The 26,533-nt window shown below is 41.5% G+C and overlaps 4 protein-coding genes across 14 annotated transcripts in view; 3 read left to right on the top strand and 1 right to left on the bottom strand.

Annotated features, from left to right (window-relative positions):
* Positions 1 to 69: 69 nt before the first annotated feature.
* zdbf2 (zinc finger, DBF-type containing 2) lies at positions 70 to 7,840 on the top strand. 4 transcript variants are annotated; one of them, XM_056370379.1, is made up of 10 exons: positions 71 to 160; positions 964 to 1,063; positions 1,645 to 1,685; positions 1,787 to 1,820; positions 2,255 to 2,351; positions 2,859 to 3,016; positions 3,098 to 3,656; positions 3,790 to 3,915; positions 3,985 to 4,346; positions 6,049 to 7,840. In XM_056370379.1, the coding sequence occupies exons 3-10, from the start codon at positions 1,664 to 1,666 to the stop codon at positions 7,160 to 7,162; spliced, it is 2,472 nt and encodes an 823-aa protein (XP_056226354.1). In that variant the 5' UTR covers positions 71 to 160; positions 964 to 1,063; positions 1,645 to 1,663; the 3' UTR covers positions 7,163 to 7,840. The 4 variants fall into 4 exon arrangements, with proteins under 4 accessions (XP_056226352.1, XP_056226351.1, XP_056226354.1 ...); XM_056370380.1 differs by having other exon boundaries at positions 3,790 to 4,346; positions 6,049 to 6,205; positions 6,278 to 7,840; XM_056370377.1 differs by having other exon boundaries at positions 70 to 160; positions 1,790 to 1,820; positions 3,790 to 4,346.
* On the bottom strand, positions 6,451 to 22,519 carry dytn (dystrotelin). Of its 8 annotated transcripts, none has more exons than XM_056370382.1 (20): positions 21,990 to 22,519; positions 17,354 to 17,634; positions 16,408 to 16,811; positions 15,806 to 15,846; positions 15,436 to 15,534; positions 15,157 to 15,193; positions 14,977 to 15,051; positions 14,438 to 14,639; positions 14,274 to 14,359; positions 11,069 to 11,148; positions 10,906 to 10,977; positions 10,665 to 10,828; positions 10,346 to 10,457; positions 10,023 to 10,156; positions 9,642 to 9,807; positions 9,502 to 9,554; positions 9,275 to 9,416; positions 8,142 to 8,568; positions 7,846 to 7,944; positions 6,451 to 6,586 (listed from the first exon to the last, which is right to left on the bottom strand). In XM_056370382.1, exons 5-19 carry the CDS (start codon positions 15,496 to 15,498, stop codon positions 7,850 to 7,852), a joined length of 1,908 nt encoding a protein of 635 aa, XP_056226357.1. In that variant the 5' UTR covers positions 15,499 to 15,534; positions 15,806 to 15,846; positions 16,408 to 16,811; positions 17,354 to 17,634; positions 21,990 to 22,519; the 3' UTR covers positions 6,451 to 6,586; positions 7,846 to 7,849. The 8 variants fall into 8 exon arrangements, with proteins under 8 accessions (XP_056226357.1, XP_056226356.1, XP_056226361.1 ...); XM_056370381.1 differs by lacking the exon at positions 6,451 to 6,586 and adding an exon at positions 7,005 to 7,140; XM_056370386.1 differs by lacking the exon at positions 6,451 to 6,586 and having other exon boundaries at positions 7,834 to 7,944; positions 9,642 to 9,750.
* Positions 19,286 to 23,539, top strand: cd59 (CD59 molecule (CD59 blood group)). Its single transcript, XM_056370395.1, has 5 exons — positions 19,286 to 19,362; positions 19,484 to 19,566; positions 21,543 to 21,644; positions 21,890 to 21,963; positions 22,526 to 23,539. The coding sequence occupies exons 2-5, from the start codon at positions 19,512 to 19,514 to the stop codon at positions 22,646 to 22,648; spliced, it is 354 nt and encodes a 117-aa protein (XP_056226370.1). The 5' UTR covers positions 19,286 to 19,362; positions 19,484 to 19,511; the 3' UTR covers positions 22,649 to 23,539.
* Positions 23,540 to 24,678: 1,139 nt separating this feature from the next.
* LOC130165276 (sorting nexin-9-like) overlaps positions 24,679 to 26,533 on the top strand; it is an 8,234-nt gene continuing 6,379 nt past the window's right edge. Inside the window, exons 1-3 of the mRNA XM_056370389.1 lie at positions 24,679 to 24,878; positions 25,959 to 26,045; positions 26,143 to 26,217. Of these exons, the coding sequence (XP_056226364.1) occupies positions 24,867 to 24,878; positions 25,959 to 26,045; positions 26,143 to 26,217 (174 nt within the window). The 5' untranslated portion in view covers positions 24,679 to 24,866. The remainder of the gene's footprint in view (positions 24,879 to 25,958; positions 26,046 to 26,142; positions 26,218 to 26,533) is intronic.

Here is a 26,533-nt window from a genome sequence, read left to right as displayed (position 1 = left end):
ACCTGGCAGCGGCAGCACCTCTCTCACAGTTTCCCGCTCTGTCGGGGTTCAAGCAGCAGAAGAAGAGTCAGACCGGAAACTAAACAGAGCGGCGGAGCAGCGCGCGGCGGAAGAAGCATTTAATCTGTGAAAGTAAACAACAACATATAAACAGCTGCAGGTAAACAAAGTCATCGATTATCGATAATTAAATCTCCACATCACTAGTCTGAACCAGCAAATCACTTCCTTCGTAGGACTACTGCTCAATTGACAGGCTAACAGCATGCTAACAGTTAACCTGGTGCTAACGCAAACAGCTGCCGTAACGGCGGGAACACGTCACCAGCAGCGTCACCATGGTTACCGTTTGTTCGGTTAAACTCGGAGTTGACCCGGGTTTAATGTGCCGGGTTTAAACTGACAGGTTAGCATTACTAGTTAGCCTCAGAGAATCAGAGCGCGATGTGGACCGGCAGCCAATCAGAGTGCAGGGAGAGATGAGCTGTGATTGGTCAGAGCAGAACAATAAATAAACAACTTCTTATTGAAAGACATTTTAATTATTTAAACATTTAACTGTTAAAAATTAAAGTTTTATGTGAATAAAATAAAGTTTACAGCTGAACCAGAAAGAAACTGCAGTCACTGTTTTATAAGAAATTAAAAACCTTTAATCTGGCTTTTTTGACTTGTTAATGATTATATTTGTTATTTATAAACAATAAAACTGTTGCTCAGTAGTCTGATTTTTTATATTGTGGGGTTTATTATACTTCTGTTTCTTTATGTAACAATAAAACATAGCTGTGTCTCTGGATTTGACACATTTTAAATGCTTAAATTTAACTTGTTGAATTCTGATTTCAGGGTAATTTTGATTAGAATCAAACACTGTCCATATTTACAATTAACATGATGATATAACTGACATCCATGTTAATGTAATAGATTTGATATTGTAAAGTAAATCTCTCTCCTCAGGCTCATGGACTCTACACCTGAAACTCTCACATGGTTATGGTTGGTTACAGCATGGAGCGCTCTGATTGGACAGATACTTCACTGACTGCATCGCCTCCAGGTAAGAATTCTGTGTGACGACGGTTGATATTTTTATCTGTCAGTGATTTCACTGCCAATAATTATCTCATGTTTGATCATTGATTTCAGATCAGGTTTTTATAGAAATAAATCAGATTCGTCTCAGTCACGGTTCAGTATTTGTCAGGTTTGATGTATTGGGGGAAAAACATGGTGTGAAATCAATTTAACTCTAATAGGATTTGTTTTCATTGATAGAACATTATTCAGAAACTATTTTGATAATTGATCATTTTGACATGTCATGTTTTCTGTTGCTCACAGTAACTTAATCTCTGAAACGAAACATTTGAGACCAACTCACAAACCGTTCAATGGACATTTTATAGTAAGCAATCAGTATATTAAAGGATGAAATAAACACCAGATTAATTCATAATAAAAATAATTATTAGTTTCAGCTGTAATGATTGTTGTGATAATAAAGTCTACAGTGATATTTTGTCCACAATCATCATCGATATCGACTTAAAATCAGATTCTGTCAAATCTCTGTTGTTAAACCTTAAAATATTTATGTGATGGAAGAAGGACCTCAATAAGTGATGTGATGTGTTTTAGGTCTCCAGTCAGCAGCAGGATGTCAGACTCCTCTGATGAAGGTAAAAACTCAAAACACACACTTCTTTTTTTTTGGTATTTCATTCACTGAATATTGTGTGTGTGTGTGTGTGTGTGTGTGTGTGTGTGTGTGTGTCTACAGCAGATGACAATGGGAAGACAGGGTCCACCAGCAGGTGAGTCTACCTGTCCATTATTCTCATTATTGGTCAGGGAGGTCAAGAATCCAGATTCGTCCACTAACCAAACCCTGAGATATTTTTGTGGGAGGCTACTCCATAAAAATATTGATCTTTAAAGAACTGTTAGAAAATTAAAAATGTTGCATCAGTCTTGGCTGTGCAGATTTCCTTTCTCTCTCTGACTCCTGATGCTAACAAATAGATTAGCAGATTAGCTAACAACAATTTTAATGGTAACTGGTTGACCAGTTTAAATAAACACAGACCGGAGACAGGTGTTCTCTGTACACAGGTGTTGTTCATGTTTGACACTGAGGACTCACAGCTGCACCTGTAGTGTACCTGTAGCACACCTGTTGATGGAATATGGAATATTTAAATATTGATTATTGATCAGTGACTGATTAAAGGTGCTCTATGACTGACAGGATGTGGACGGAGTCTCAGGCAGGTCCATCCAGGTGTCAGCCCAGCAGACAGGGTTACTGTGGGTACTGCAGAGTCCTGTACAGCAACCTGGACCAGGTACATAAATATACACCTGACTTGGTGGTCAGCACAGGTGTCATATGTATGAAGAGATATTCTACTTCCTGTAGCGTGAGTGAGCTCATGTTCATACACATGTTTATTTCAGTCTGTCACATGAAAATAAATCTGATGTTTAATTTTAAAAAATGGACGACGATGAGTCACAGTAACAAACTCTGAACTTTTACATTTTTCTGCTGGAAATGATCAGGTCAAATAAACTTGGGTGGAAAAAACCACAACAGAGGATTTGAAGTTATAAAATCGTAGAACACATCATGCATGACAGTGAAGCCTTCAGCCAATCAGAGCAAAGTGATGTCATCACAGACAAACCGCAGCTGCTTTGATCCATGAGGTTTTAAGGGTTTTTTTAAGAAGTTTTTAACCATCATACATCATCTTAAGTCAGCGCTGCATTAAGTCAAATGAGTCATGTGACCTGAACTGTTCAATTAGAATCAGTGACACGTCAACGTCATCGTCATACTTCTGTCTCAGCACCTGTCCAGTGTCAGACACCTGGACTCAGTCCGGGCGTCCTCCAGAGGCTCCAGCACCGTCTCCTCCGCCAGCAGCAGCCGGACCAGACTGACCCTGCTGGAACGTTTCCTGCAAGATGTCCTGCAGCACCACCCCCACCACTACAGTGACCCCAGGTAACCTGGTGTCTGTCACCTGACCTCAGGCGTTTCAAACACACCTGTTGGTGTTCATTAACCTGTTTTTGTCTCCGTCAGGCCATCACATGGCGACCTCCCCTCAGTCTCTGCCCCTCCGGTGCCAAGGGCGGAGCTTGATGAACTGCGATTCTCTGAAAATGACAGTCGGTCGCTGGGTACGAGAGAACACTTGCCCAGCTCTGACCAATCAGCCAATCAGCAGGAAGATGATGGTATCCACAGCCAATCAGGAGAGGGAGTCACAGAGGGGGACGTTCATAATAGGCTGTCTGCACCAGTCAGAGAACAGGAGGCCATAGGGACCGCCCCCACAGGGCCCACACAATCACCACATGACCAAGCCCCACCCTTTCAACTACAAACACTGCCCCCACACTCTCATGCTCCGCCCTCTGTTCACAGAAAAGCACACAGGAAGACCAACAGGAGAAAAACCAGTGAGTCCTCATCCTCTTCACCTCCCCCCAGGGGCCCAGACCCCAGTTCCCCCCACAAAGATCTGAGCCCAGGCCAGGGAACCAGGACCACACTGGGGCCCTGGATCAGCTGGCAGAAGGACAGAAGAGAGGCGTTCTCCTCAGACCACAGCGACCCTCTGGATCAGACCATTGAGGAGGTTCGTCAGAGCTGTAGTCCAACGTCAGCTGTTTACACAAGCTGGCTGATTCCTACAAACCTTTCTATCCATGACTGAAGGTAGTTTGTGTTTCAGAGGATCACAGGTGTTTCATGTTTGTGTTGGACCTCAGGTGATCCAGATGTTCTGTTATGGCGTCACTTCCACTCCCTGCCAGCAGGAGGAGACTGAGAGCTTCCACTTCAGCCTTCCTGTCACCGTGGAAACACAGAGTGATGACTGGGACTCACCTGTGCAGGTACCTGTCAGACAGATGGAGGAGATCAGTGTGTATAATCTGTACTGTACCTATAATTTTTCTCTGCAGGTGGTTTTACAGCGAGCTCAAACACTCAGTGACACACCTGTCCAGGTGGGTCAGGCAGAGGGGCAGGACCTGGGACATCTGATGGATGTTCAGGTGGACCTGGAGGACCAGGTGTACTCGTACCAGCTTGACTCTGCCCTCCGCAGTGAGCTTAAAGCAGGGAGCGGGGCCAGGCAGGACCAGGGTTTCTGGACTCTGCCCATAGAGGAGGTCCTACCGGCTCCTGCACATATCCCAGAATCCTTCAGGGGGAAGACTTGGGCTCAGATCGAACAGGAGGACGAGGAGAAGGTCGACAAACTGGTCCGACAGTTCAGATGTGGGAGGTTTGTCTGTTACTTCGACAGCGAGTCTCTGGCCAGGTAATATAATGAGTCGTATATACACTGACGTATGGACTTTCATATACAGTTACAAACACTGTGTACTACATATAGACTGTGACATTGATTGTTATCTATAGACTGACATATAGATTGTAACATATAGACTGTGACATATGATATACTGACGTACTGTAATAATAAAATAGACTGTAGTATAACATATACAGTAACATATAGAATTATATATACAAACACTTGACATATAATCTACTGTAACAAGGCTAAAATATACTGTTGACATAGTGTAATCTAAAACATTTTATTATTACTATATATTGTAACATAAAATGTTGTCATTCTATAAATTCTATGAACAGAAACTTAAGTAATAACAGGTAATATTACTATAGTCTCATTAACTCTCAACATTAAAATATTCTTTAACATTAACCAAAACAAATAGACAACATTTTAATATTAACACTTTCGTTTAATAATATGTACTTTTATGTATCTATAAAAGTATATATATATATATATATACACACACACAAGTAGTGAGTATAATATTAATTTACATATAGTGAGACATTCACTTCAATTATTAATATACTCTAATATTTAGTCTAACATTTAGTTTTATATTCACATATATCCTAACAAAATATGATAGCTATTAGGGATGGGCACTTGTAGAAATTTCCTTGATCGATCATCGGGAAAATTAACGACCAACTATCGATTCTTTATAAAATCTAATAATAATATAAAGAAAGCGTCTTTTTCCTCATTGAAATCTTTTTTCCAAGAAGAAATTATAGTCCAACAACAATCCTTTTAAACACAGCAGTGAAAGTTTAATAGTTTAACTATTAAACAGAACAAAAAAGATATGCGGCCTCCTAAAGGCAGCGGAGCCTGAAGCTCTGAGCCAAGCCTCTTCACAAATAACAAGCCAAAGCTGCGGCGCTTATACACGGCGTTGCAATGTTTACAATAAGCTTCATTATTTTTCATCCCGAAATGTTCCCACACTAAACTTCACCAACTTCCCTGCTCTCTTCATGTTCACCTGCGATGCCTACGGCAGCCCGCACGCCGCCAGCTGACTATTCATTTCTCTCTGTTGACAATTTAAATTGCGCTTCGGCTGGTTGCTGCCATGTAGTGAAATTCATTGCATCGCTTCAAGACACACTACACAACACACCCTCGTTGATACACATTTTAGATCCATCAGATTCTATGTGATCGTCAAAATTCTTAACGATCAATTATCGATCATCGATTAATCATGCCCACCTCTAATAGCTATTGTAATGTGTCTAACCTGCATTCTACCATATACTTGAATATAAAACATTTACTTTAATACTAACATGTACTGTAGAATCTGACATTCTGTAAGATATACAACAGCAACGCCAAAATATACTTTAGTATTAACATGTACGGCACTATATAACACAGACTTACAGTATGTGTTAATATTCATATAGTTAATTCTGAATAGTATTAACATGTAGTGTGGCGACTAACGTGCTGTATTTCTATGACCTATACATAGGTCTGACATTTACACGTACATACATACACAGTTTCATGTACTTACATATATGGTCTGTTAGTGTTTGTTATTAGTTATTAAGAAACATTTAATCTCACAACCTGCTACAGTTTGGATTAAAAAGATTACTGAGGTTTGTTTTTGTTTTTCTGGTGATGTCATCACTGTCAGGTATGGGAGGAGGAGCCAAAACAAAAAGGGGCATGGTGACAACAACGAAGTAGAGCCAAATACTAGTGTCCTGCCCTTATTGGACTGTTATAACGATGACTCTGTGTATGAGAGGAGGAGAAGGAGGCGGGGCTTCAGGGTGGCGTCCAGGTGTCAGGTGAGTCAGACAGAGTTCTCAGTTCCTGTTTCAATTGGAAGACAAATGTCTCACCTGTTTTTATTTTGTCAGGTGGTAAAAGTCAGTCACAGCACTCAGACCATTCGATTGGTCATCCCAGCAGTCCGTCAAGCAGCTCCTGAGACCCCGCCCACCAGCATCCCAGCAGCCAATCAAAGTATAGCAGAGAGAACACCTGAGGTGCAGACTTGGCGCTTCCTTCCTCAGTCCTACTCCAACATCATCACACCTGTGCAGCCTCGCACTTCTTTGGTCTACCTGCTCTGCTCCCCCTCAGGCCCCGCCCCCTCCTGCACACTAGCACCAGGCTCCGCCCCAAAACGTTCCAGGAAGAAGAGGCGTCCACTGGACCTGCAGGGGCTAAAGGTCAAATACAAACGACTTCCTGTCAGGTTTTATGACCCCGGCACCAACCGCATCCTGAAGAACCCCCCCAAAGGCTTCCTGAGGGGCCGAGGCCCCACCCCCTCAGGCCCGCCGCCGCCCTGTGTCCGTCAGCTGTTTCGAAGTCTGAGTCCCGACCTGAACAGCGACAGAACGCCAGGGGAGGGGGCCGCAGGGCCGTCCAGAATCAAAGGTCATACCTCAGCAGACCCCCCATTCAGCCACGCCAGCAGCTTCCTCCTGAGCACACTCAGTAGGGACTCAGAACAGACTGATAAACAGGACACAGTCAGGAGGAGGGTTAGGACATCTAAAGCCCCGCCCCCTCCACCTCACAGCAGGTCAGAGCGGGGGAGAGGGGGGAGGAAGGAGGGGACACGCCCCCCACCCTCCAAGAGAAGAAACAGGGCTCAAGCCACGCCCCCTCAGCCCAGGAGAGAAGGCCTACGACGCTCAGGGTCCGCCGTACTGACCCCGACCCCTCCTCACTCACCCTCAACCCGCCGGGGGAGGGCCCGGAGGGGGCGGGCCTGCGAGAGAGGGAGACGGTAGCAGGATACTTGTCCATGGAGCAGGTTACACCTGTCCAGCCTCATTTATAAAATCAAAGATTCATTTGTTGTGTATCAATCAGGGTTTTCCAGGATTTGTAAAAATGGTTTGGACCATTAAAAGTGATTGATGTGATTGATCAATAATATGTATCAGTTTATAAATGAGGCTGATGAAATCATCTGATCGATCATTTTACATTTGTGTGATGACACGGTGACAAGTGTCGTTTAAACTTTAATTACTAAATCATTTTAATTAAGTCTTTAATTATGAAAAACATTGATTTAAAATGTTTGTGTCATAATGATAATTGATTGATTGATAATAAGATATTCCTTTCATCATGACAATAGAAAAAACATTGATTATGATTTACATCAAATATAAAAAATATCAATAAATCAGATTTAGAATTTAATTCTTGTCATGAAAATAAAAATGAAATTGAATTATTTTTAAAAACAACATCATGTTCACACAAATTGAAAACCAGATCAGATCTTATCAAATGATTTTGTGTTTGTGACAGTGAACACACCTGGAGGTGATGTGTCAGGTGTGGTACCACCTACCAGGTGTTACTGTCATGTTTTTGTCTCATGTCTGAACTTTTTTACCTTTATTAAATATCACTTAGTTTATGTTGAATAAACAGATTTTATTACCCGAGTATGACTCACCTGGTCAGTGTGCGTTTGTTCTCACAGCATCCACCAGGCAGTGTACACAGTCTCCCACCTGGTCTGCAGCATCCAGAAGCTCCACCCTCTTCCTCTCACCTGGAAAGATTGAAAACTTTCATCTCAAATATTATTTGTTATCTGTTTAAAAAAAAGTTTTCAGTCAGGTGTTTGTTCACCTGGCAACATGAAAAGGTGTTTCCGACAGGTGAGTTTAACACTGACACAACCACAGAGACTTCTGTCTGTCACACCTGTGTGTCTCATCTTTCTGTCTCTCCGTCTGTCTGTCTCACCTGTCTGTCTCTCCCTCCACCTGTCTGTCTCCATGACAGTCTTCAGTCCGTCTACAATTTCCTGCAGCAGCTCCTCTAGACTACACATCCCACAATCCTCCTCTTCCTCCTCCTCTTCTTCTTCTTGAGACAGACAGGTGTCTACGTTCTGTAGCCCCGCCTCCTCTGGTCTATCCTCTTGTCCTATTGGCCGGCAGAGACACATGTCACCTGCAAACCCTTCCTCCTCACAGCAGACATCATGTGACAGAGGAGTGCCCTGGTGGATTGTGGGAGATGGAGATTGTTGTTCGTCCTCACTCGACTCGTCCTTCATCAACACTTCCTCTTCCTCTTCCTCAGTGTTTCTCTGTGTGTCAGAAGTTGGTGTGACATCACCTCTCTCCATGTCAACACTGTGTGGCGTGCTGTTGGCGTGTCGTTGAGCCTGACAGAAAAAATCTAGTTCAGGAGAGAAGTCAACTACAACTTCCAGGGTGCATTTCAGTAACAAACAATCAGTCACAGCAGTTCATGTTCTGACAATGAAACCTGATAAAACATCCAGCAATTAAATTAATTAAAAATATGAATCTATTAAATTAATAAGTTAACTTCCTGATCAGAAGTCAGGGTGAGATCAGGGCAGTGACTTCAGACACAAAACACTCCAACTAGACATCAGGATCTGTCAGGGTCTGTCAGGATCAACAACCTGAGGTGATCGAGACCTTCAACTTTTATTTTAAAAGAAAATGTGTTGTCATTCTGCCAGCTGATGAGGTTTTTAAAAAACACAGCAACAGCAGCTGAGGCTCATGGGTAGTGTAGTATTTAAAGCTGGAGGCAGGTAGTCGATCCAACAGCCTGAAGAATTCAAAATGTGAAGCAGACACTAGGTGGCAGCACGAAACCAGGGTCAGTTACAGTTAAAAAATTTAATTTGAAAACGTGACAGATATTTTCTCTCCCTCTCTCGCACACACATAAATATAACCAGTCTGTACAGACACTGAGGTAATTAAAAGAAAAACTGACATTTTGTTTGATGGTCACTGATAAAATAAGAAATAGTTGAGCTCCTCTGGATCATGTGACTTCCATTTTACCTGACTGACTGTGACTCCAGCCTGAAACACCTGTGTGTTATTTACCCGTGTGAGCATGCCCTGCAGACGCAGGTTGTGTTGTCTCAGTGTTTCCATGGTAACCTCAATCTCCGAGCACCTGTCCTCCAGGATGCCCTGCTCTGATTGTACGGTGAGCCGCAACGCCTGCATCTCCTGCTCGAGCAGCCTGGCGACAAAAAGACAGAGATGATCCAGACTTTAAACCTAGACCTGGTCCTGGTTCTGGTCCTGGTTCTGGTCTTCAGACTCACCATTTGTCTCGGTGCAGGTTCCTGACCTCAGTCAGCACAGCCGATGCATTCAACTGATCAACAACAAGACAGCACACACATTATATACAACCTGAACATTCAAAACCATGAGGTCAACAACCCCTATGAGGTCAGGTCACCTGCTGAGTCAGCATCTCCTCATCAGTCTGCACAACTTTAGACAAGGACAATGAGCTGGGAGGAGGTCGCACTGAGGCATCATGGGAAGCATCTCTGTTGGAGGATGGACTGTGACAGACAGCTGAGTCAGCCAATTGTGTAGAGACATCAGAAGGGGGCGGAGCACTGAGAAACAGACTAGTTAATAAGCGTGTTTCCTGCATTTAAAACGAGACTTTAACAAGTTACTCTAGTAAAAACAAAAGGTGTTTAACAACGTATTTAATTAACATAATGTTTCATTAAAAAGGTTAAAGGGTCAATTTAAAAAAGTAAGTGTGTTTAATTGAAAATGCGTCTTCCTGTGAAATGTTTCAACACTGATTGCACACCTGGCTCACCTGTCCCGCGTCTCCCCTGGCTCCGCCCATATCAGGACCCTCCTCCTGTCAGCCTCTCTCTGAGTGTATCGCCGTGGCAACAGGGTGTGACGAGCGCTGTGCACTAGTGAGCAAAGAGACTCCCTCCAGGTGGGCTGGTGGAGACGCAAACTCAAGGTTACAAACTGATGGATCTTTACCTGTGGGGGGGGTTACCTGTGTATTTGTACCTGTTTGTTTTACCTGGATGTTTATACCTGAGTGCAGAACTCATTTTCCTGATCTGTCTGTAGCTGTGTCTTTCTGTTTTTACCTGTCTGTGATCTCACCTGTATCTGACTTACCTGTATGCAGAACTCAAGAACTGGATGGTGGGTTTTGTGTTTCCTCGTGTGTCTTTCTGTCAGGAAGCAGCTCTGACACACGTGGACTTTCACACACTTCATACAGCGATACCTGCACACAAACACACACACACACACACACACACACACACACACACATACATACACACATATGATCCATCAAACAGTGGGTCATGCTGCCCTCTAGTTTGTCTTACAGGATCATCTGATACATCACTCAGGTGTATGAAGCTAGTTGACCCTCAGTAGAAACTAGTTGACCTCAGTAGAATCCAGTAGAAACCAATAGAAGTCTTACCGGAGGCCAGTGATGGGGAAGGTCTTGCAGGTGTGGCAGCGGACTGTGTGACTAACGTTCTGACTGATTGACAGCCGGTACAGAGTTGGTAACCATAGCAACAGACGTGGCTCAGTCTGCAGCCATGACAAAACATGTTCTTCACTCGCCGTAGAGGTCAACACCTGTAAACAAACAGTCAGATTGTCGCCATGACGACCACCAATTGCCTGCAGCCCAGTGTTTTTCTTTGTGTTCTCACCCCGTTAAAACACGACCTCACCGCCGCCTCCACTCCGCCAAAAATTACTTCCTCCTGCACCGCCGCTGGAACCTGAACACATGCATATGTTGGAGAGAGATGGAGGAGGAGAGAGGCATGCTGGAAAATGTAGTTACATTTTTTTAGTCTTTATGGGGTTTACCTGGCTGAGGTCCTGCAGTAAAGCCCTGAGTCCAGACCTGCTGACGGATCCTGAGCTGTTGTCTGAAACCCTCATCAGAGCTGCAGCAGAGTAAAGAGTGTACTTTATACTGAAGGAAAAATAGTCCTAACATGTATTTTATTCTGAAAGTCCATCTCAGCTTTTAAACTTCCTCTCAGATAAATCAATAAAATAAATCCCATCAATGAAAACTTAGTATTTAGTAAACAAAAATGTATTTCTCTCTTTTTAACTACAACACCAACATCATCTGGTTTCTAATTTTTATGAAACAGAAATACAAAATATTCTTTTTATAAATCCTGTAAAAAAAAAAAAAAAAAGCAAAGCAACCATGTGTTGAATGAGGTGTTCCTCAGCAGTCAAATTTAGAGCCGTTGTTGTTCCTCATTTACATGAACAACCTTCTTAATGGCTGTAAACTGACATTATTTACAGATGACAAAGAAATCTTCATATCCACACAATGACATTGTCAGTAATTAGCTGTGTGTTCATCAGGGCTCAGTCCTTTACATTTTACATGTTAGTGATATATAACCTGTAATATATATATATGTATGTATAAACAGTCTTACCTTTCCTCAGGCCTTCTCACCTGTGTTTTAAACTAGCAAGCCCTCAGTAGATACTAGTTAACCCTCAGTAGAATCTAGTTAACCCTGAGTAGATACTAGTTAACCCTCAGTAGAATCTAGTTAGCCCTCAGTAGATATTAGTTAACCCTCAGTAGAATCTAGTTAACCCTGAGTAGATACTAGTTAACCCTCAGTAGAATCTAGTTAACCCTGAGTAGATACTAGTTAACCCTCAGTAGATACTAGTTAACCCTGAGTAGATACTAGTTAAACCTCAATAGAATCTAGTTAACCCTGAGTAGATACTAGTTAACCCTCAGTAGAATCTAGTTAACCCTGAGTAGATACTAGTTAACCCTCAGTAGATACTAGTTAACCCTGAGTAGATACTAGTTAAACCTCAGTAGAATCTAGTTAACCCTGAGTAGATACTAGTTAACCCTGAGTAGATACTAGTTAGCCCTTAATAGATACTAGTTAACCCTCAGTAGAATCTAGTTAACCTTCAGTAGAATCTAGTTAACCCTCAGTAGATACTAGTTAACCCTGAGTAGATACTAGTTAACCGTCAGTAGAATCTAGTTAACCCTCAGTAGAATCTAGTTAACCCTGAGTAGATACTAGTTAGCCCTCAGTAGATATTAGTTAACCCTCAGTAGAATCTAGTTAACCCTGAGTAGATACTAGTTAACCCTCAGTAGATACTAGTTAACCCTCAGTAGAATCTAGTTAGCCCTCAGTAGATATTAGTTGACCCTCAGTAGAATCTAGTTAACCCTGAGTAGATACTAGTTAAACCTCAGTAGAATCTAGTTAGCCCTCAGTAGATATTAGTTAACCCTCAGTAGAATCTAGTTAACCCTGAGTAGATACTAGTTAACCCTCAGTAGAATCTAGTTAACCCTGAGTAGATACTAGTTAACCCTCAGTAGAATCTAGTTAACCTTCAGTAGATACTAGTTAGCCCTCAGTAGAATCTAGTTAACCCTGAGTAGATACTAGTTAACCCTGAGTAGATACTAGTTAACCCTGAGTAGATACTAGTTAAACCTCAATAGAATCTAGTTAACCCTGAGTAGATACTAGTTAACCCTCAGTAGAATCTAGTTAACCCTGAGTAGATACTAGTTAACCCTCAGTAGATACTAGTTAACCCTGAGTAGATACTAGTTAAACCTCAGTAGAATCTAGTTAACCCTCAGTAGATACTAGTTAACCCTGAGTAGATACTAGTTAGCCCTTAATAGATACTAGTTAACCCTCAGTAGAATCTAGTTAACCTTCAGTAGAATCTAGTTAACCCTCAGTAGATACTAGTTAACCCTGAGTAGATACTAGTTAACCCTCAGTAGAATCTAGTTAACCCTCAGTAGAATCTAGTTAACCCTGAGTAGATACTAGTTAGCCCTCAGTAGATATTAGTTAACCCTCAGTAGAATCTAGTTAACCCTGAGTAGATACTAGTTAACCCTCAGTAGATACTAGTTAACCCTCAGTAGAATCTAGTTAGCCCTCAGTAGATATTAGTTGACCCTCAGTAGAATCTAGTTAACCCTGAGTAGATACTAGTTAAACCTCAGTAGAATCTAGTTAGCCCTCAGTAGATATTAGTTAACCCTCAGTAGAATCTAGTTAACCCTGAGTAGATACTAGTTAACCCTCAGTAGAATCTAGTTAACCCTGAGTAGATACTAGTTAACCCTCAGTAGAATCTAGTTAACCTTCAGTAGATACTAGTTAGCCCTCAGTAGAATCTAGTTAACCCTGAGTAGATACTAGTTAACCCTGAGTAGATACTAGTTAAACCTCAGTAGAATCTAGTTAGCCCTCAGTAGATATTAGTTAACCCTCAGTAGAATCTAGTTAACCCTGAGTAGATACTAGTTAACCCTCAGTAGAATCTAGTTAACCCTGAGTAGATAGTAGTTAAACCTCAGTAGAATCTAGTTAACCCTGAGTAGATACTAGTTAGCCCCCCTGTAGAATCTAGTTAACCCTCAGTAGATACTAGTTAGCCCCCCTGTAGAATCTAGTTAACCCTCAGTAGATACTAGTTAACCCTCAGTAGAATCTAGTTAACCTTCAGTAGATACTAGTTAGCCCTCAGTAGAATCTAGTTAACCCTGAGTAGATACTAGTTAGCCCTCAGTAGAATCTAGTTAACCCTCAGTAGATACTAGTTAGCCCCCTGTAGAATCTAGTTAACCCTCAGTAGATACTAGTTAACCCTCAGTGGAATCTAGTTAACCTTCAGTAGAATCTAGTTAGCCCTGAGTAGATATTAGTTAAACCTCAGTAGAATCTAGTTAGCCCTCAGTAGATATTAGTTAACCCTCAGTAGAATCTAGTTAACCCTGAGTAGATACTAGTTAGCCCTCAGTAGAATCTAGTTAACCCTCAGTACATACTAGTTAGCCCCCTGTAGAATCTAGTTAACCCTCAGTAGATACTAGTTAAACCTCAGTAGAATCTAGTTAGCCCTCAGTAGATACTAGTTAACCCTTAATAGATACTAGTTAGCCCTCAGTAGAATCTAGTTAACCTTCAGTAGATAACCTGTATATAATGGAGTATAAATGGTCTTACCTGTTCTCGGGGCGTCTCACCTGTGTATTTTTCCAGCAGATTGTCAGAGGACAGAGCGATCAGAGCCGTCTGAAGAGATGCAGCAGGTACAGAACCCACCTGAGTCCTGGAACAGAAACACACCTGTACAGATACACTGACAGTGTTACTGCAGCCTGTTTAACTCACCTGTGTGAACTCTGACCTGTCATACAGTCTGAACATCACACTGCACATCTCCTCTGGAGCCTGCATGGTCACATGACCTGGCACTTCCTGGGACACGCCATGAAACATCCTGTTAAGAGTCAAGGTCACTTCCTCCCTGTTCAGCCCCACATCCTGCCGCTGAGTCCCGCCCACCGAACTGACGGCCGCCGTAATGTGTCGAACGGACACAACGTGCACTGAAAACACAAACACACAGCAAGCTCATGGTTAAGTTAGATTAGATTATCTAATGAATTACAGAAGGACTTCCTAGAGGACTAATTTTTATAAGAAGAATAACTGCAGTTCAACTGTATGTAGGATCAAAGACTCTGAAATTAAATTGAGACAGATTTATTATTTAAGGACTGTCTCAAGGACAAACTATATGTTGTTGTTAAATTTGCAGGAGCTGAAGTGACATGTTGTCAGTCAAGTACATGTAAGAGAAACATTATACCATCTACAACAATAGCAAACAGCAGAGTGATATACTATAATATGAAGTGATAGTAATAATATGGAAAGACTCACTATGACAGAGTTTCTGCAGAGACAGAAGCTTCATGGCGGCTCTGTAAACAGACAGACGGATTTCATTCAGCCCCTCTGTGCAGGAAACAGGAAATAAACATCCATCAAGCTTTAATATGTTTCTGCTGAAGGTCGACTGTTGGTGGCAGTTCACCTGTAAGTTAACGGAGAGGAGCTTACCGATTCTGTTCAGGTCCATGATGAGGTTCACGTCAGTCTGAAAACACACAACAACATCAGGAAAGTTTCTGAATCAGTGAACACGGGTGATCTGATGATTCTTTCTCAAAGTGCTGAAGCTTTCAGGAAACTTTAAAGGTTTTGTAGATGGATTTTATTCTGATTGAATATAAACCATGTTTTTTGAGGGGGCAGGTGACTTCACTGCTCCAGGGTCAGGTTTCTTTATTTCAGAGTGTCACATCCACACAGTTACAGTTACAATACACACTCACAGACCTGATCAATCCTCCTCTCAATAACTGAAGCAGACAGGATGTCCACTTTCTGTTTCACCTGCATCCACCTGGTTCTTGAAAGGTTTCTCAAACTCAGGAGCTGCAGGGACAAGAGCAGAACGGATCAGTTTCTTTACATGAGTGAAAGCAGCTTCACAGGATGGAGACAGGACCACAGTGTTTTACTACAATCTTTTCATTACATTGTTTTTACTAGTGTTTTAACTCTGAAGGTCTGACAATAGAGATGCTTCAGTTCGTTTCTAGATCTTTATCCTCAGCCTGAACATGTCCACCAGAATAAACTCAAGCAGTGGAAACACGTCAGTTAGTTCAGTAGAAACAGACTCAGACAGTAGAAACAGACTGACCTTGTTACGACTGTTGCAATGCAGAAACCAAACGTGTGCTGCTGGAGAGACAAAGTGAATGAATCATGAATGAAGGTTTCATTTATCACCGCAGCTGCTTCTCACCTGTCAGCTCACCTGCTGCCTGTGGACCAATCAGCAGCCACCAGAGAGCTGACATGGGACCAGGAGCTGACTCCAGGTCTGTGTTAATGATCTGACTGTTGACACATTTTGTAGTTTGAATGGTCTGATCACATTTGAGCTGAGACACAGTAACATCATGACGTCCTGCTTCTTCTTGTTCAGTTAATCTGTGAACTTCATCAGATCAGAAATCCTTAATCCATAACAAATACACAAGTCTAGACAAAAAACACACTGAACTTTGACTTGGATGCTGGCCATGGGGACTAAATAACTCCCTGTTACAAATGGAAGACTTCAAAATAAAGATAAGATAAATTGTTAAAAATTATCTAGAAATCAATGATACAGAGGGGCTTGAACCGGTTACACTGTGGGAGGGAGCAGAACTGAGGTCGGAAATGACATCTTTGCTTCGTATAAGAAAAGTCAGAGAGGGAAAAAAAATGTAAGGAATCCATAAGACATCCTGTTACCAGGGGAAGCTGCTTTGGTTTGATGCTTGGATCCTCAGGACTCTGGTTCCGCCTTTGGGACTTGAAGCCGGGCACACACGTCTCTCCTGAATGGTGGTGACTCGTTCTGCAGTGCACGTGACATATCACACACTCTCATGGACGTTGTGTAGGAACTAGGACTTAAAGGCATGTTCCTCCTCCAGACCTGGTGCATTGTGTCACTGAAGGTTCATGTTAAGGGTAGGTAAGAAGAGCTGGTTTTTAAATCGCCACTGTGGGTCCAGTGCACTGGCAACAGCAACATAAGCCATTCATCAAAAAGAGGATCAGTGAACAGTGACCCCTGCAGTCTGGGAGTGAACCTGTTCAGATGCTCCAATGTCCCTTTAGGATGGAGATCCGGGGGAAGCCAGAAATCATGCCTATACAGAAAAGATAGACATAGGATATATATACATAAATATATCTACGCACACACAGAGGGGGGGAAAACTCTCAACAAGTGAAAAGGCTTCTAGATATTCACATGCCTCATAAAGACATTAACAGAGATAACTCCACACACATGAATCACTCTCACATGAGTGCTATTAATTAGGTCCACATTTCATAAAGCACCAATGACACATTAGAAGAGAGAGGATGACATTTCATTTCCAAGCATCCATTCACCCTGAAGTCAGAAGGTCAAAGGGTCATTTCTTACTCACTGGTTTGTGTCAATGGAGCTGAGAGATGTTGGACTTTCACAAGAACAGGTAGGAAGAAATGTATCAAAACCATTTCCAAAACACATGTCATGTTAAAGCTCCATTTTGTCCTCTTCTACTGTTTTTTTTATTTAAATGTTAGAAGATATAGCTCTAGTAACAACAGGTCATTGAGCCAATCAGAAGAGAGGTTAGAGTATCTACTGATGATATTTAAATTTGATTATAACATGATTATTTGGCGAAACATTCACCTTCAGTTTTCCTTTTCCTCTCTGTCTGAGAGGATGATGATGATGTTGGTTCAGAGAAGGCTGACTGAGAGGCTGATTTAAATGAATGTTTCATGTGAGTGAGCTGAGTGGCCTGATGATGAAAAACAAACAGCCGCTGTGGTGGAGCTGTGAACACTGTGTTGTTGTATATGTCTGTTGGCTGCTGACCTCCTCTGCTCTTTGTTTCTCTTCAAACTGAAGCTCATTGTCTGTTTCTGGGTCGTTCGAGGTCCAAACACTGGAGCTTTTCTTCTTCTGCACTGAGATAAACGACAACACACAGTGCCTGTCATCCACCACCATCATCACATCATCACATCAGCTCCGAGGTTGGCGTGGTTTCACTGACCCAGACCAACAGCCTGCAGCCAGGAGCTCTGAGAGCAGGTTTTCAGCTAAATGCTAACATTAGCACAACAACATGCTAACGTTTAAAGTGGTAACATGCTAACATCTGCTAATGAGCAAATAACACAGTGTTCAGCTGAGGCTGATGGAGATGTCATTAGTTCTGCAGGGAGCTGGTCACCACAGAGACCCAAAGACACAAAACCACCATAAAGACTCAAATCCACCACAGAGAGGCAAGACAACCACAAAGACGCAAAACCACCATTAAGACTCAAAACCACCACAGAGACACAAAACCACCACAAAGACTCAAAACCACCACAGAGACACAAAACAACCACAAAGACGCAAAACCACCACAGAGAGGCAAAACAACCACAAAGACTCAAAACCACCACAGAGAGGCAAAACAACCACAAAGACTCAAAACCACCACAAAGACGCAAAACCACCATTAAGACTCAAAACCACCACAGAGACACAAAACCACCACAAAGACTCAAAACCACCACAGAGACACAAAACAACCACAAAGACGCAAAACCACCACAGAGAGGCAAAACAACCACAAAGACTCAAAACCACCACAGAGATGCAAAACAACCACAAAGACGCAAAACCACCATAAAGACTCAAAACCACCACAGAGACACAAAACCACCACAAAGATGCAAAACCACCACAGAGACTCAAAACCACCACATAGAGACAAAAAAACAACCACAAAGACGCAAAACCACCACAGAGACACAAAACCACCAAAGACTCAAAACCACCACAGAGATGCAAAACAACCACAAAGATGCAAAACCACCACAGAGACTCAAAACTACCACAAAGACTCAAAACCACCACATAGAGACACATAACCACCACAAAGAGACAAAAAACCTCTACAGAGACTTAAAACCAACACAAAGACTCAAAACCACCACAAAGACTCATAACCTCTACAGAGACTCAAAACCACCACATAGAGGCACAAAACAACCAAAGACTCAAAACCACTACAAACAGACAACAAACCTCTACAGAGAATCAAAACCACGACATACAGACATAAAACAACCACAAAGAGGCTCAAAACCACCACAAAGAGACAAAAAACCTCTACAGAGGCTCAAAACCACCACAAAGACTCAAAACCATCACAGAGGCTCAAAACCACCACAAAGAGACAAAAAACCTCTACAGAGGCTCAAAACCACCACAAAGACTCAAAACCATCACAGAGGCTCAAAACCATCACAGAGGCTCAAAACCACCACAGAGGCTCAAAACCACCACAAAGACCCAAAACCACCACAAAGACCCAAAACCACCACAGAGGCTCAAAACCACCACAAAGACCCAAAACCACCACAAAGACTCAAAACCACAACAGAGGCTCAAAACCACCACAGAGATTCCCAGTAAAATGGATGACATTGTGTTATTTAATGTTCAGTGTGAAAATTAAAGTAAAAACATAAAAACATTGAAACAAATTACTTTAAAATTTGTACACTTAGGCTCCACCCAGTGGGCGTGGCCTCTTTACTGCACTCAGCCTTCAGTCAGAATCAGAGTCAACACTCCAGTTTCCCTCATCAATAACTACAACAGTCCTGCTGAACTGCAGTTACTGCTGCTGCTGGGTGAGTACACACTGTACTCCACAGTTTGTCATGTGGTCACTGAAAGACACTTTTGTCAGAGACATTTGTTGAATGTTTTTGTCTCATGGTCTTTGTGCTGCTGTGGACTGACTGATTACAGAGGAGTGTATGAGCTTGCTGAAGTAAAAATGAAGAGCTCCCTGGGGATCTGTCTGGTGATCTGCTCTGCTCTGATCGGACTGGGTACGTTTGAGTTTGTTGTTTTTTAAATCTGATTTTTTTTCTTTTTTGATTGATTCATATTCTTGATGATTTGAAAAACAGCATTAGAAAAAAATAAAATAAAAAAACAATAATACAATTTGACATGTTGTTAGTTGGTGGGATATCACAACTAACTGTGTGTGTGTGTGTATATACATACACAAGCCTTTTAAGAGAGGTATGTAGTATCCAACTGAAACTAAAATGTATTCATTAACTTGCGTAATTATTTGCTTGAATTTTCCGTTACTGTTGACACCTAATTGTGTCTAAATTTTTGGCACCAACTGACAGTCTCACCATTGTAATGTCTGTGTGGGCAGCCGCTAAAACAGTTTAATATTTCTGCTGTACATGTCTGAAGCAGCTGGGAAAGATGTTTTTAAGTGCTCACATCTGTAACCTCTGCATCTTTCTTGCTCCGGGTCAAGATTCGAATCAGGAAGTAACGTACAGAGGTTACAGGACTACAGTCTGGGCTCATTTGTCACACTGTAGCAGAGACCAGCAAAGACTCCAGGATGACACTGCTTACAGCCCCAAAAAATCAACACATAGAGGATTATATAACAAAAGCATCTAAAATGTTAATCAGTGAGCTTCGGAGCTGCTGGTGGGTGATTTTGTTACCTTATTACACACCCATGCTAGCTGTTTCCCCCCGTTTCCAGTCTCTAGGCTAAGCTAAGTTAGCTGTATCCATGTTTTTCCAGTCTCTATGGTAAGATAAATTATCTGTGTTCCTGTGTTTTCAGTCTCTAAGCTAAGCTTAGCTTACTAGCTGCTGGCTGTAGCTTCATTAAAGACATGAGAGTGGGATGTTTACTTCACCAATGCCACAGATGTGGACCAGACTGAAACAAACCTTTTCATGACAGAAGCAGCATTAAATCTCTAAACTCTGTTTCTGTCTCGTGATTTTCTGCTGAAAGTCTCTCTTTTCCATCTTCACCTTCCTCCTTACTGTCTGAACAAGTTTAAGGATAATTAAAAAAGATGATGTAGAATCTGTATTTACCTAATATTTACCTAGCGGCCTAAATTTCACAAACTTCACACTGCTACATTCACAGCTACACTGCTAACTAGTTAGCTAACCCTGCTTCGGTTGCCTCTCTCTCTCTACGTAAACAACCTATGTACTGATCTGTTCCTGAAAGCAGCTGCTCTATTCCTGTAATAATATTCTGTCTCTAACGTACAGCGGAGTCACAGACAGCTTGGTAAACTCACTTTAGCTAAAGCTAATCACCTGTCAAAGATCCAGGATTATACTCAATGCACAACCTCTGAATCAAGCTGCTATCCTCTCCGCCTGACAAGCTCCACTTTGTCAACGTGATATGGTCACACCCACAAAAATGACAGAAACTATATTTACAATGGCTGGAAGTCAAGCTTGATGCAGAGACAATACCCTGCTGCCACCACAAGAGGGCAGTAAATGACAAGGGTTAGGGTTATGAATGAAACAGACTGGAGCTATTCTGAGATCAGATGTGAGGAGAGATCACTTCACTTCAGTAATGATCCAATTGATTCTGTTTTCAGCTTCAACTGTTCCCGACGGCACAACACTGCTTTAAACACAATAAACACACTGGTGGGTTAAAGGTTGAAAGATGTTGTTTGGAGGAGACAAACAAACCTTTACAGACCTCTCCATCAGTTTCTGTTTTCACTGCTACCTTTGGTTTGTGAGATCAGAACATGAACATGAACCAGAACTGAAACAATTGATAAAAACCTCCTGTGATATTATTATAGTTGATCCCATGTAATCAGATAGTAGATTTTCAGTTAAGCACCATCGTAAAATCTGTGTAAAATTTGGATATAAACACACTGAGAAGTGATAGTATTAGTATTAGTATTAGTAGTATAAATAAGTATTAATTAGTATTAGTAGTATAAATTAGTATTAGTAGTAATGAAAAGTGCTTTCTGTGTTCCAGGATCGGCCATTCGGTGTTACAGTTGTAAGGATTATACAGCCAGCTGCTCCAAACAACGAGACTGTAGCTATGACGACGCCTGTCTCATACTCAACGAGAGAGGTGCCTTTACCTGTACACCTGCATACATGTACACCTGCACACTTGTACACCTGTACACCTGCACATCTGTACCCATACTTTTACCATAACCATAGAGAATACTGATTTCTGATTGGCCAAAGATCTCCATTGTTCTTTATTGCCAAACACTGACTGTCAGGAGCTGCTGTGAGCTGCCTCCAGGTTTACAGGATACTGAAGGATCCAGATCAATCCGGACTGTCTTTGTCCTGTTTGTCCTGCAGGTGGGATGACCTACCGTCAGTGTCTGAAGTATTCAGACTGTGAGTACAGCCGCCTGGCCCAGATGTTCCCCCAGGTACAAAACACTTCCTCTATACTCACCATGTTTAGTCAGTGATTGCTGTTGAAACAAACTGACTGCTTCCTGCTTCATCAGTGTTGTTGAATATCTGGGATGAAGCTCAGACCACTGTGGTGACAGGAGACGTTCAAGGGAAATATCCTGATCTGTATCAACTCTCTGAGAAGCAACAAGCAGCTGAACTCCCCCAACCTTCTCCTCTGAGCTGTGACTCAATGAAACGAAATATTACTGAAAGATAAACATGCAACATGATCAACCAGATAAACATGCAGCAGGAGGACGATACTGTAGTTTCTTAAACACATCATCTCCAGTGTGTTTAGACGACATAGACAAACTTGCAAGACCTGCAGGGATCCTGTGTCCAGGTCAGGCAGAGCAAGCAAGTGCCCAGGGGCCCCAGACCTCCAGGGGCCAGAAAACCCCAGGCTTAATCTGCATCATTTGGGTCTAGATAATCTGATTAATCAAACAAATTAGTGGGAGCATTAGAGTTTCAACAGTTCAGTAATAAGTCACAGCTGATCAATTTTCTATTATCAATCACTTTCAGGTGTCCAGTTTCACCTTCAAGTGCTGCAACTCTGACCTGTGTAACTCCGCGCCCTCCTATGCAGCGAGCTCTCTGATTGGTCTGCTGGCCTCTGTGGTCGTCATGTGGTGGTGTGTCCACTGAAGAGGCAACCATCATGTTCCTGCAGTGCTGCAGCGCCCCCCAGTGTCTGCAAACACACAGCGCACATAACACTCGCAGCTTCTCTAATTGACACTCATTCACCACATTCACATTCATCCATTCATCCCAGTCAGTCATTCATCACGGTTCAGTTTAGATCAAACAGGCAGAAGACCGACTTCCCGTTTCAGATATTTTTCATGTGACATAACAAAATGTTTAGATTTTATCTCAACAGTGTGACAGTTCAGGAACCTGAGGGGCGGAGCTTACATGTTTTGACCTCACTGATTGGTCAAACACAAACACCACAGAGATTTTATTATGTGAAAACGAGACTGCTCACACTCATGGACTCAGTACAGCTGCCACAGCTTGACATTTATTTTGAAAAGAATCACTACATAACTTTCTGGCTCCAGCTCCCATGATGCATCACTGTCATTACGTAAATGTCCTCAGATGATAGAGTGAAACTAAAGCAGGAGAAAATTTCCAATCAGACCTGAGTGTGTGGATTACCTGCAAACATCAGGCAGGTGAAGAGAGGCCATGCCCACATCCACAAGGTCTACAGGTGGTTTCAGCGGTCTGAGTCCGTCTGTGTGAACAGGAAGTGAGTGAACGAGTGAGTCAACATCATCAGCTGATTGTGTCATGAGTCAGAAATAAATAACAAACTGTTTCATCCGTCTAACAGACCTGCTGTTCACGGTTCTTCATTAACAGAACCTCCGGTTCCTCTGGTTCCTCCGGTTCCTGTGGTTCCTGTTTGGTGACAGAACATGAAAGTTTCCTCTTTAACTCTGTTTGAAACGACTGACCTGAAACCAGCTTTACGACACTGCCTGCAAACAACCATGATTTTAATAAAGTTTTACAAACAGGAAACAGACTCAGACGGATTTGATTTTTAAATCTTTTGAAGGAAATGTATTTATAGTCAATTGAACAGTGAGACTGAATCTGCTGGAGCTGTTTAATAAACTTAATTAAATAATTCAAAACATCCTCAATATAAAGAAACAACCTGCTCTGATCATTTTAAAGAGTTAAAGGTTTAACGTTTAAGGTTTGTAGTTCTCTATAGAACCTTAAAAACTCTGTCATGAGAATTAATAAATAAATAAATAAAAATGAAAAGTAAAAACATGTTTTTACATTTTACAGAAATTTAATTTTTATTTTCTGAACTGAGTCTGTAAGAAGAGAAAGACTGAAACATGAAGACTGATTTTTCCTGATGGGACCTGAAGGCAGCAGCAGTGTGAAGCGTTCGACAGCAGCACCACCTGCAGACTGTCAGGTGAACTACACTAACTCCAACCTTGAACGCAGCTTCTATGAACCAATAAAATCTACTTCGTAAAAATAAAAGTCTGTTAAATTTGGATTTGTGTTTTTAAATGTTTTATTGTTTAAGAAATAACACGAATAAAAACTAAATAATTATCACAAGATCAGGATTTATGGAAATAATTAAACAAATGTGACCAAGACTGAAAAGTTCGGTTCAGTTTGGTGATTTTTATACTGCAGGTTAATTTTTTTTCAGTGCAGTGGTCTTTTTGTTACAGTATTTTTTTTTTTTTTTTTTAAATTGTAGTTTTTTTTAGTTTTTTTTTTTTTACAGTGCAGTGTTTTTCGTTGTTACAGTATTTTTTTATACAGTGTTGTCAAGTATTTTTACCGTATACTGTGACAACAATGCTTTACAGTGTAATTCATTGTCTAACAGGAGAGTTTCCAGGAAACGCCCAGTACACTGTAAAACACTGTAAACACTGTAAAACATAAACACTGCTCAGCTGTTCCGAGTCGCTGACGTCACTTTGTCAAGTGCTTTACGAAAAACAAAAAATACAGGAAACTGACGGATTCATGTTCAAAATAAAAGCACTAAACTGGCTGAAGTCACACATGAACAATAAAAACAACACATTTATTTTTTACTGACTGTACACCCTTCTGTTCTTTACATTTGTTTACTGCTTTACATTTTAGTTTCTTAATATCCTAGCTCCTCTATTTTTTGTCTGTTATTTCCTCTGAAATCTCCAGTACGATGCTTTTATTGTGAAATGAGCGACAGGAAGTGGTCTCTGTGTGTTTTTCTACCTTAACGCAGGGCAGTTGCAGGTTGGTCGCTGAACAGCTAAACAGGATGAAACTTTGATCCAATATAAAACGATAAAAATCTGCTGCTGCTGACGTTATCATGGCTCTGAAGGTAAGTCCGTTTACCTGTTAGCTGACGGTGACCTCTGACCTCCCACCTGCTGCGGGATTACATCACAGAGCAGATAGCGCTGCATGAAGCTCATAGAGAAACGAGTGAATTCAGAGACTGAAAAGGCGAAGTTTAAAGAGCAGCGACTGAGATTCAAATAAAATCCAGATATTCTAAAACTTGTGGAGGAGGATTAAAGGCTTTTTCATGAGAGAAAAATACGAAAATAAGTTAGAAAAACTCTCTGTTTAATTATAAACATGAGGCAAGGAAATCTAAAGATGTCAGAGGAGGAAAAGTCCGTTTTCTACTGTAGAATTTAAAGTCTTGTTATTAAAAGGATTGTTATTCATTTTTCTAAAGAAAGAATCAAAGACTATGAAAGATGTGAAACAACTCACTCCTGCAGACATGTATATAAATGTTATTTATATATAATAGAGATATTAGAAATCCTCTTTGTGGGTTTTTAAACGATAAAAGAACAGGAAGTCGCTTATTCACAATGTACAGAAATTATATAAACAACCTATAGAGTCTGGGAGGAAACAATCTTATGGGATAACTAAGAAAAACAGCAAACATGGTATTTTTAATTTACAGTTTTCTACAAATATATATAGATACTAGAACTACAACAGAAACTAACAAAGCAAACATGTTCAGAAATGTGTAGGAGCTTGATGGGACAGTTAGAAAATATGATATAATATAAATATTAATATATAATTAGAGTTTTCTATGCTAGGCTTGTTACAAATATAATGAGATGAGGGGAAGGATGGCATGAAGTACAGAAAGCTGCTGTTTGATAGCACAAACAGAAATCATGTAAATGTCTGCAGGAGTCTGGTATGGACAGCCAAGAGCGTTCAAGAGAACAAACAATGACTGACTGTTTCACACAGAAACGTCCCACAGCTGTTGACAGAGGAGGAAGTCACAGTTTGTAGTTCCACTGATAACCAGACCTTCCTCTGAGACACAGTGCTGAGCTCAGCACGAGGAGCATCATCAACATGACACTCAACAACTCCATGTTTTCACAGTAGAAGTCATAGAGTCTGTGCTGTGTTTCAGGCTCAGGTTCTGTACAACTTCACGGCTGAACCAGGAAACAATGAGCTGTCGGTCAGAGAGGGAGAGACGCTCACTGTGCTCAGCCAGGTACGAGCTCACAGATGTGTTATCTACACATTCATACATGGTATTTACACAGTAAACACGACACACTTTGTCATGATGAGTGTATCTGTCTGTGCAGACTGTGGGTGGAGGCTGGATCGAAGTCCAGGACTCCAGCGGACGAACTGGACTGGTACCAGAGGGGTATTTACAGGTGAGTTCAGCTGAGATTTCATTCAACGTCCTGTTGGAGCCAGTTCACGTCTCCTCTGTCACTGAGCTCCTGCAGGATTGTAGGATCGATCAATCCCTCCAGGATTGTTGCGGCTGAAATACCTGATTTCACTGCAGCTTTTCTTAAAGTTGTGAAGAAAGTTGCAAAGTTTTTAGATGTTTCTACATGATTTTTTTGCAATGAAACTGCAGGAGACAATAACATTTTTCAGAAGTTGTCTTTTTTTGTATAATTCATTGAAAATGGAAGGCAACTTGTTCCAGTGAGAAGAAATCCAGGTCAGTGCAGGTGTGGA

Source organism: Seriola aureovittata, chromosome 24 (assembly GCF_021018895.1).
Source record: "Seriola aureovittata isolate HTS-2021-v1 ecotype China chromosome 24, ASM2101889v1, whole genome shotgun sequence".
Lineage (NCBI taxonomy): Eukaryota > Metazoa > Chordata > Actinopteri > Carangiformes > Carangidae > Seriola > Seriola aureovittata.
Note: the sequence above shows the minus strand (reverse complement) of the source record. Positions and strands in the feature narration are given on the sequence as shown.